The 10,447-nt window shown below is 38.2% G+C and overlaps 1 protein-coding gene across 3 annotated transcripts in view; it reads right to left on the bottom strand.

Annotated features, from left to right (window-relative positions):
• Positions 1-498: 498 nt before the first annotated feature.
• The window catches only part of PLCL2 (phospholipase C like 2), a 323,803-nt gene continuing 313,854 nt past the window's right edge, over positions 499-10,447 (bottom strand). For all 3 annotated transcript variants that reach the window (XM_027872451.1, XM_027872449.1, XM_027872450.1), the window contains exon 7: positions 499-1,440. In XM_027872451.1, coding sequence (XP_027728252.1) covers positions 1,258-1,440 — 183 coding nt within the window. In that variant the 3' untranslated portion in view covers positions 499-1,257. The remainder of the gene's footprint in view (positions 1,441-10,447) is intronic.

Raw genomic sequence — 10,447 nt, 5'->3', positions numbered from 1 at the left:
CATCCTTGGCTGACTGGCCCATCAGAGGCATTGAGCTAAGGGCTGAAAGATTGGACATCAATCAGTCCCCATGAACTAAAATCATCAAAAACCTTATAATAAAAATGAAGCCAAAACAACCCAGAGATACATGGTCGACTAACCTCTTGGCTGAGGTATTATCTCTTCTTAAAAGTAGTTGGATATGGACAGCTAGGTGACCCAGTGGACAGAGCTACCAGCCTTGGAGTCAGTGGGAACCTGAGTTCAACTCTGGCCCCAGATATCTACTAACTGTGTGTCCCTGGGCAAGTCACTTCATCCTGACTGCCTCAAAAAAAAAAAAAAAAGTAATAGGCTAGATGGAGAGCTGGCCTCAGAACGTAGGCAGATCTACATTCATGTCCTGCCTTTGACATGTGGGACCTTGGCCAGTCAATGGACTTCTCATTGCTCTAAACAACTCTCTTCAAAGTCATCATTTTTTTTATAACTAGAAAATAAATAAAAAAGTTAAAATTTAGTTAAAAGCTTTTACTGGTGTGGGAGAAATATCATAAAACTTTGTTTTTTAATGTGAACACATCACTTCACACAATGAAAAACTATTTACAATGTGTTGCTGCAGTTTGGTCGCTCGTACATTCAATAGACAAGTTTGCAGAAACGCTCTGGCAGAAATCACGCGCATCTGGAGACGGGGGCCCGAGGACCGATTGCTCGCTCTTCTTCCTTGTACCCCACGGGCTCTCCCAGAGTGCCCCGAGACTTCAGGGAGCACCGTCTGATTACATTCTCCTTTTTAATTATGGCTCAGCAAGCATACCCCCCCCAAATCATTTGTCACCCTAATACCTCAGATCAGCAGAAAATCACACATCCAGAAAAATGGGTCGGTTCTAAATCCCCCCGCCCCTAACACCATTTGTCAAGCCGCGCCAACTGTAATTGCTTTTGTTCAAGAAAAACGAGTTTGTTTCTCAATGGAACTACGATGAATGATCTGTTCTTTGCACTGTTACTGAATTATGACATCTGTTACACAAATATAGTATATTTTGGCCAGTAACATAATTTCTTTTGAAACAATTTATTCGCCTTCACAAGCAGAATTGCTACGTACATTCACAGTTGTAATAGACTGCAACGAACTATTCCAGTTGTGCTTTAAGATTCCAAATAGAATTTTCATTAGTGAGTGCAAAGCCAGTGTCTGTCCCGTGTGCCTACAGTTGGTCCTAGAGTTATAAACTCCATAATGACTAGGCGAGAGCTCCATCATTCTCCGTTCTCATCGTTGGCTTTTTCCGGGATGACCTCCAGGCTCCTCCTCGTCTTGGGGGCTGAGTCCGAGTTTTCAGTGCCTGGTTTATTCAGTCCACAGGAGAGAGCGGCATAATGGATTTGTTTCAGGTTCTCCAATGTCTCATTTTTAGCATATTTCAGAAGATCAGCCTGTCCCTGGAAGAACAAACGCACAGATATTAGTTATGGGTGTTTCTGCCACAGCAGCCTGGAAAGGAGGCAGTTTGTCCACCCTAACCAAAATATTTTGAGGTAGGGAGATACCATATATTTCTTTCTCTCTGGCATTGCATCCAAATGGTTGGATCAACTTCCAGAAAACAGGAGTCTGTTTTTTCCCCCAAACTGTTTTCAATAGCATTTCTGAAGGAGTCTGGGAAATAAAGATGCAATCTGTCTGGGAAGAAAAGTCTCCCCATGTACATCATTTCCTTGACCTTTCACACTCTTACTTTTCTTTCTTGTATTATTTCTCATTCTTCCCCCAACTTTTCTTTCTTTTAAAATTTACTTTTTTGAAGCCAATAACATCTTTCCCACAAAGGTTAAGAGCTGTTACTCAACATTTTGTGCCCTTGGAAATATTTTATAACCAAATATTTAGACTTTTTATGACCCAATGGGACAGTAAGACTCCCTGAGGACCCCGCTTAGCTAGGATGGCAGGATTTCAGGCCTGGATCTTCTATTTGCTCATCTCAGAGATTCAGTGAAGCAGAGAAATTCCTACTTTTTGTGTGGGGATGATAGTGGCAAATGTGTTCAGTGAACTGTGAGAAAATTAGAGAAATTAGAAATTTAGAAAATTTGAGAAAAGGACTATTTGGTCAAATTAAGCTGGAGACCTTGTGTTGATTTATACTTTAATACATGGTTCTAAAAATATTTCGACAATTGTATTTCAATATAATTGACTTCCTCTGTAATCCTAAATATTTTATTTTATGTAAAACATAATACTTAGAAGAGGCCTACCCATACGTTTTACTAGATTGCCAAAGGGGTCCATGATGAAAAAAAGGTTAATATTCCCTGCTTTTATCTGTCATCTCCTAAATATTGACACTCATTCTACTGGTAATAATATGATAATAATAAAGATGATCAATGTTTAACACTTGAAGGCTTGTAAAGCGCTTTACTAAATACATTATCTCATTTGACCTTCAACACAACACTATGAAGTAGGTGCTATAATTATTTCCTTCTTATAGGTGAGGAAACTGAGCCATAGAGAAGTTAAATGGCTTTCCTGCTGTCACAGAGCTAACAAGTATCTAAAGAAGGATCCAAACCCACATCTTCCTTACTCTTAAGCCCAATGTGCTCACCTATGATGCCATGCTGCCTATCGAGAGGACAACCTATCCACATCTTCTCAACCACTAAGATTCTTGTCCATGCACTACCATACATTCTTTCTGTAGGATCTACCCAATGGGCTGGAAACTATTCTCTAATTCTTTAAAACAAACAAATAAACAAAAAAACCCCCAACAACTCAGTTTCCCTATCTCTCCCTTGCTAGAAGAACAGGAGGTTTGACCTACTCCATTTCCAACCCTGGGCTAGTTTACCTTCTTTTAGACAATCTAATGGCTCCCCACTAGTAGGGGCTCACCACTGTGGTGATGACCCTAGTGTAGACACTTAATCTGCATAGCCCGGCACCTTAGGACTCCTGACCTTGAGAGTCTGGCCAGACTCTGACTCCCTGGGTGCAGGGATGTAGGCGTGTGCTGTTATACCCAGTGTTTCCAGCCTTTTTAATGTTTCCTGCATACCAGCAGAAGGCTAGGGCTGCCCATCAGTTCTGCCTCACTCTTGCTACATGACTGGTCCCCCTCCCTCTCTAGTCATATATGTCCTAGATGAGGTTTATTTATAGTTTCTATTTCTAGTCATCAATTTAAGCTCTTTATAGTTGCTATTTATGTTCATTAATGGACATTAGTCAGTAAATGATCATATTATTGAATGGAAAATCTGATGTGGGGCTGACTTCCCTCACAATTTCTGTTTCTCTCCTCTTTGCTCTTTTCCTCCTTTCCTTGCTTCCTACCCATAATGCCTTTCCACTCACACAATCCCTCTTATTTCTCACTTCAATTGTTGCCTCACTTACCTCTTCTATTGGCTACATTATCCTTCTTTCCTCCTTGTTCTTTGATTGTCTTCACAACCCCCACCCCTTTCCTTTCCCTTTCCTGGAACAACCCCTTCTTTTTTTCTTCAAACTTTGTGGTTTACCCCTAAATTTGATTCCTGTAAGACCCAGAGATTCTTTACAATGGAGTTGCTTTGGGTGGTCCTCCCTCATGTAAAGTCCTTCTATAGACCTGATGTCCAACACACAGGGCCAGCTGCAAAGGATGGGGACAGGTGACACTTACAGAATCATCAGTTTCCCCTCCCTGGCAGCCAGCTGCAGGAGAATTGAGTTTTAGCTCCTGGGGGGACAAATTGCAGGGCCATTTTAAGCTGCTGGGAGAACTGAATGAACACAGTGGTGGGCTATTTACCACTCACCATGTCTGATTTTCCTGTCATATGTGAGTCCTCTAATTAGTGACTATAAAAAGACCTCAGTTCTCAGGCTTAAGTTTGATTGGATACTGCTTTTCTTTTATTCATTTTCCTTTTTTATTTGGCTATTCACTGAACATGTTAATTTAAAAACTACATTCACATCTCAAAACCAGTACAAAATATCTAAAGATTTCATTGAATGGATGCTTGATTTGGGGACAGTTTAAAATTTTCCTCCCAACATTAATAATACAACACATTTTAATATCTAAAAAAATAATAACTGGGCTTTTACCCAACATAATCTGTTACTTCTAACTAATGACAAATATCAATTAAGCTCAAGGTAAGGTCTGGACAGGATGATTCTTTGATGATCACTTCTTTCTACTCACACAGCCTCTGTCCTGGTTCTATACTAGGAATGCAGGGCTGGTTCAATATTAGGAAAACTATAAGACTAATTAACTATGTTAGTAATAAAATACATAAAACCATGTGATTATATCAATAGATGCAGAAAAGGCTTATTAACAAAATGCAATACCTCTTTCTGTTAAAAAGGAAAAACACTAGAAAGCATAGGAATAAATGGACCTTTGCTTAAAATGATAGACATCACTAAAAACAAGTGCCGTCATTCATTATACACATGGGAGATAAACTAGACTCCTTTCCCAAAAAATCAGGGGCAAAACTATGATCTCCACTGTCACCACTCCTATTTGTCACAGTATGGGAAATGCTTGCCGTTATAATAAGAGAAGAAATAGACATTCAGGAAATGACAATGGGTAAAGAAGTAGCAAAATTAACAACTTTTATAGATGATAATAATGACAACAATAATAATAATAGCTAGCATTCACATAGTGCTTTAAAGTTTACAAAGCATTTTCTATATGTTAACTTATTCAATTAGATTTGATCAGATGATACGATGGTGTGCTTATGAACCAAAGAGTCAACTAAAAAATAAATGGAAACAATAACTTGAGTGTATTTGAAAGATACAAAAAAAAATCTACACAAATCATCAGCATTACTGTGTAATACCAATAAAAATCAGCTGGATGAGAAATTACATTTGAAATAACTACAGAATGTATAAAATGCTTGGGAGTCTAGCTATGAAGATACACATGAAAACCACATAAATACAACTACAAAGCACTGTTTAAAGAAATAAAGAAAGACCTAAATAATTAGGAAAATAGTATTTGTTCATGAGTAGGAAGAGTCAAGATAATAAAATACTGACTGGATTATTTACTTATTCAATGCCACACTAATCAAACTACCAAAGGATTACTTTGTAGAACTAAAAAAATAATAACAAAATTCCTATGGAGGCAAAAAGGTCAAGAATCTCAAGGGAAATAATGAAAAGTGGGAATGAAAAGAGGGGATTAGTAGCATCAGATTTCACATAATTCTATAAAGTAAGCAGTAATTCTCAAAACAGCTTGGTATTGGTTGAAAAATAGAGATTGAGCAAGGAAACAGATTGGATATACGATATACAGAAGCAAATACATCTAGTACCTAAGTATTATATACATATATGTGTGTATATAATACTTAGGTACTAGATATATTTGTTAGATATATATATATATATGTGTATATATACATAGGAAATATATCTATATATCTAGAAATATCTATCTATCTATCTACCTATCTAGACCTCAGCTACTGTGATAAGGGACTTACTATCTGATAAAAACTGCTAAGAAAATTGTACAGCAGCATGGAAAAAATAAGATTTAGGCTAACACCTCACACCTTATGTCAAGATAAATCCTAAATGCATAGGTGACCTGGATATAAAAGGTCATCTGCCTTAACAAATTAGAGAAACATTCCTCTCTGGGAGGAAGAAAAGTTTGTGACCAAAAAAGGTAGAAAGAAGATCACAGAAGATAAAGTAGATAATTGAGATTAGATAAAATTTAAAAAGCTTTTGCACAAACAAATCCAACGAAGCTAAATGAGAAACAATTAATTGAGGAAAAAATCTTTGCAAATAAGTTTCTCGGATAAAAGTCTCATTTCCAAAATGTATAGGGAACTAATTCAAATTTATAAGAATAAAAGCCATTTCCCAACTAATAAATGGTCTAAGACTACAGCTGTGCAGTTCTCAAGGTAAGAAACCCAAGCTATATATAGTCATATGGACAAAAGCTCCAAATTACTACTAATTAGAGAAAATACACATTAAAACAATTCTAAGATTCTACCTCTCATCTATTAGTCTCGCAATGATGACCAAAAAGGAAAATGATAAATATTAAAGAGACTGTGGGAAAACATGCACCGTTGGTAGACCTATGAATAGGTGCAGCATTCTGGAAAACAATTTAAAATTAGACACAAAATGTTACTAAACAGTGCACGCCATATGACCCAGCTCTACCACTGCTGGGTCTATACCCAAGAGATCAAAGAAATAACAGAAGTTCTTATATGTACAAAAATATTTATAGTAACTCTTTTTGTGGTAGTAAAAAGTGGGACACCAAAGAGATGGCTATCAATGGAGAAATGACTGAACAAGTTGTGGTATATGAATGTCAGTCGGTCAGAAGGTGACGAGATGCTACGATGCTATAAGGAACAAGGACTCATATGATTTCAAAAAGTCATGCAAGGACTTGTATGAACTATTGCAGAATGAAATGATCAGAAGAATAACTTATACTATAAAATCAATATTATAAAAATGAACAATCTTCAAAGTTTTTATAAACTGATAAAAAATAAAATGAGCACAACCAGGAGAACAACTTGTACACCAACAGCACTACAATGACAAATGAATTTGAAAGCAAATGATGATCAATACAATGATCACTCATGATCCCCGAAGACCCAGGATAAAACAGGCTATTCTCCTCCTGAACAGAGAAATGATGTTTTTAGGGTACAGAAAAGACGTATCTCTTTGTATACAGCCAATTAGGGAAATTGTTTTGCTTGACTATGCAGATCTGCTACCAGGAATTTGTTTGTCTTTCATCTTTTTTTTTCCTAGTGGAGTGGAAGGGAAAGAAAAAAGCTTTCTGTTAATTAAAAAAAAATTGAAAAGTGAAGGCACTAGACATTTGGAACACAGCAGGCACTTTCTGGTGAGGTGTTCTTATGTTTTTACTCAGTTGTTTTACTGTGTTACAAAAGATCTCTCATAGATTAGGGGATAATCTGTAAATGTTTTTAAAATGAAAACAAAACATCAAAAAGCTTTAAAAATAAAAATAACCCCCCAATTATTTGGTTAATTGATATTGGGGAGCTGGTAAGTAGTTAATTGGTTTAATTAATAGTTAATAGCATGCCTGATAGGGGCTCTTGAACAGTACTAAAAACACCCTAGTTTCTCAGGGTTTCCCCTAAAAATCTGAGAGGAAAAGTCAGTGCCCCTCTTGTGCCTCAGGTTACACTGGGGAAAATAGCCCTAGAAAGGGCACTACACTTACATATAGATGTTGACAGAGTGTAAGCTCCTTGAGGGCAACCCTAGCACAGTACCTGGTACATAGCAGGCACTTAATAAAGATAATACTTCTTGATTAATTGCTTGATGAACTGGAAGCCAGCTGCAGTTGATAACAAAATGAGAGTATAAGGGAGAACAAATGGGAAATTTCATCCTCGCAGGCATCAGATTCAAATGAAATTGTTTACTTTTTTTTAAGCAGAAACAAGCTCAATCCAAACATTATGACTATGAGAGATAACTCAAAATGGGAGACTTGAATCATATTTGTGATGTTCCTGTTTTAATGTTGATGTTTGAGATCATTATGGAAATTAGCTGAGATGAGACACAAAATCAGGAACCGGGTGAGTGTGCTGCAGTCAGAAACTGATAATATTCAATAACATTCTTGCCAAAATGACACTGAAAAGGGCATTTACTGAATATGTATGAGCCAGGAGTAAGTATGATGAGAAAAGAATGAAACAATATTTGAAAACAACAATAACAAATGGTTGGATAGGCTTAATTTCATCAGAACCCTCAGAATGTAATGCACTGAGGATGAAGATTGTTTATCTTACATTAGGAAAGAAATGGGCGACTGCTTGTTCTGTTTCCTGAAAGTCCAGAAGATGGCGTGTTAAAAGGAGATCCTTCCAGCCCCTTCAAATGAAATTGCCATCAATTGAATATCAAAATTAGAAATGGTGGTCACCTATGTGCAAAGTGAGTACAGCCCAAAGTTGCTAGAACTGCTGCTTTTATCAGACTTTGCAAAATGTAAATACATATTTTAATGGGATGATATCCATTTAAGACCTAGTATCTAAATTCCTTATTTAGCCATTTACACCTTACATTGCCTCTTATCAAGGCTAGCCCTTGCATAAAGATTACTGATTCATGAGTTCCGACTGAAAATGTTCTTATGACAGTGTGGTAAAATGGAAAAGAACATTGGGGTTTGGAATCAGAAGGCATGGGTTCGAACCTCACCTTCATCACTTACTGGCTGTGTGAGCCTGGGCAAGGCTCTGGACTTCAATTTCCTTACCTGTAAAATGGGGTAGTTGGACTCTATGACCTCAAAGATCCTTTCCAGCTCTAAATGCATTCTTCTACGGCCTGGTCAATATTGAGTTTCCCAAGCTTAAATAGGCCGTTAGGGCAATCTGTTTGGGGACTATGCCCCACGTTAGGTCCATGAGGCAGCTAAGTAGCTCAATGAATGGAACACTGGACCTGGAGTCAGGAAGACCCGAGTTCAAATCCCCCTTCAAACACTAACTAGCTGTATAACCCTGGGCAACTCACATCACCTGTCTGCCTCTATTTTCTTCTCTGTAAAATGGGGTTAATAATAGCATTTACCTCCCAGGGTTGTTTGTCCTTCAATTGTCTCAGAATATCAGATGATATTTGTAAAGTGCTTTGAGAACCTTATAGCATCCTGTAAACAATGCAAATGATTCTATGATGATGATGCTATGAACATAACAGCTCACACTTATAATCGGCTTTATTGTTTTGCAACGTGCTTTGCTCACAACAATCTAGCAACAGGTTGAGTAGCGCTCGTCTCATTTCACAGAGGAGGAAGCTGAGGACCAGAAAGGTTAAAGGTTAAAGGTTGGTCAGAGGTCATACGCTGGTTCCTATTGAACCACATTAACATGAGACCAAAGGAACCTCTATATCCTCAGGCAGTCACTGAGCAAGAGGATGTTCCTTAAAATAACAACAACAACAACAATAGCTATCAATTTATATAGCTCTTTAAAGTTCGCAAAGCATTTTACAAACATTATCTCATTGGATCCTCATAATAACCCTGAGAAGTAAGTGCTATCATTATTTTTATCATTATTCCCATTTTACAGATGAAGCAACTGAATCAGGCAGAGGTGAAGCGACTTCCCCAGGGTCACATAGCTGTAAATATGGGAGGTCTCATTTGAACTTGGGTCTTCCTGACTCCAGCTCTGGCAGGCTGTTCACAGTGCCATAAGACCTTTTATTTTACTAAGTGTATCTGGGACCACACCAGGTTATTTCTCAGGGTGTGAACTTGCCTAGTTCATGAATGACTCTAGAGGAAGTCTTCACATATTTCATTGTCTGGTGCGCATCATTTCAAGTCTCTTTTCGCATTGGCTCCTTTGGTTCATTCAATTCAACTCAACAAGCATTCATTACTATGTGCCAGACACTTTGTAAGGTACTGTGGATACTAATACAAAAATGACACCTTCCCTGCCCTCAGGGAGCTTACGTTCTACTGAGGGGGACACAACATGAGTACAGATAAATACATACAGTAAATCAAGTCAAGTACTTATTACTTTAGATTTGGGCCTAAGGGATTCTTATTGTAAACACATTCTGGCGTGTTTTCATTCTTAGAAACTGTCTAACTCTGTCTTGTTTAGACCTTTATAAGTGATGTGATCTAAGGACTGTCCTGCATTTGGTCTCTATTCTCAATGACCTTGGGAGCAAATCATGAGGGTTCTGATTCTGACCTCTAGAAAATATTTGGTAACGATATAGGCCAGTGACCACCTCTTGGCTGCCAGTTACTTCCTATGCGTCCAGTGAGGGAGCAGCATATTGAAAGCTACCATCATGGCTGCCATCTTGTGTTTCAGGGCCCATGAGGAGAAGTTTTAAGGCCACCAAGAAGATAACGGCAACTTGTGGGTCAACAACTGTGGCTCATGAGGATGAGGAGGGAGGACATTTCTAAGAAGCATTTCATATGACTTTCCAAAGTAAGTCACTGAAACTTTAATACTCAGTGACCTCAAGACAAAGGTGGGAAGAGAAGAGGATCACTCAAGCAATCAACGAGTATTTGTGAAGTGTTATTAGGTGCAGGATACATTGCTAAACTCGGGAGAATTTAAACAACAACAACCCAAAATAGCCCTATTCTCAAGAAGCTTACACTCTAATGGGGAGACATGAACATCCACAGGCATAGATAAGGACCAGTCAGAGCAGATGGAAGGTGACCTAGGACAGGAAGGCAGGGGATCGAGACAGGCCTCCTGAAGAAGGTAAGGTCAGAGATGAGTCTGGAAGGGAGTCAGGGATTTTGAAGGAGAAGTGGAGAGCAAGAGCAGTCCAGGCACGGAGGACAGAGAT

Source organism: Vombatus ursinus, unplaced genomic scaffold (assembly GCF_900497805.2).
Source record: "Vombatus ursinus unplaced genomic scaffold, bare-nosed wombat genome assembly UNPS02014799.1, whole genome shotgun sequence".
Classification (NCBI taxonomy): Eukaryota; Metazoa; Chordata; class Mammalia; order Diprotodontia; family Vombatidae; genus Vombatus; species Vombatus ursinus.
The sequence above is the reverse complement of the archived record's forward strand: the minus strand, read 5'-3'. Positions and strand labels throughout refer to the sequence as shown.